The 401-nt window shown below is 37.9% G+C and overlaps 1 protein-coding gene across 1 annotated transcript in view; it reads right to left on the bottom strand.

Annotated features, from left to right (window-relative positions):
- Positions 1-401, bottom strand: part of LOC119581991 — a gene marked incomplete at its 3' end in the record, with an annotated part of 37,751 nt that overhangs the window by 10,439 nt on the left and 26,911 nt on the right. The window contains 1 exon segment of the mRNA XM_037930180.1: positions 101-208. Within this exon segment, the coding sequence (XP_037786108.1) occupies positions 101-208 (108 nt within the window).

Raw genomic sequence — 401 nt, 5'->3', positions numbered from 1 at the left:
TCATTAATCTCAACCAGGCTGACTTCTCAATTAATGCACACATTAAAAACAAACTGAAAAACCAGTGATATTATTTGGGAAAGAGAGGTCATCACTGTACCTTATTTAGCACAAGAGACCTAGCCAGGATGTCCATGTACTCCTCCTCCTGAAGTTGCAGGGACTGATTCAGTGTTGCAAATCTGGCATATATGTCACTCTGGGAACCCTTTGGAGGAGTAAAACATCGACAAGCTACGTCAAAACAAAGCACTCCTTCTACTGCATTCATGTATTGTGGTTAAATTGGACAGGAAAACAGAAAAAAAAAAGACAAAAAATATAGAACAAGGCCTGTTTGCCCCTGCCATATTTACAATGATATATAAATATATATTATAGTGCCAATTTCAGTACGCCTT

The sequence above is a fragment of the Penaeus monodon genome, chromosome 15, assembly GCF_015228065.2.
Source record: "Penaeus monodon isolate SGIC_2016 chromosome 15, NSTDA_Pmon_1, whole genome shotgun sequence".
Classification (NCBI taxonomy): domain Eukaryota; kingdom Metazoa; phylum Arthropoda; class Malacostraca; order Decapoda; family Penaeidae; genus Penaeus; species Penaeus monodon.
The sequence above is the reverse complement of the archived record's forward strand: the minus strand, read 5'-3'. Positions and strand labels throughout refer to the sequence as shown.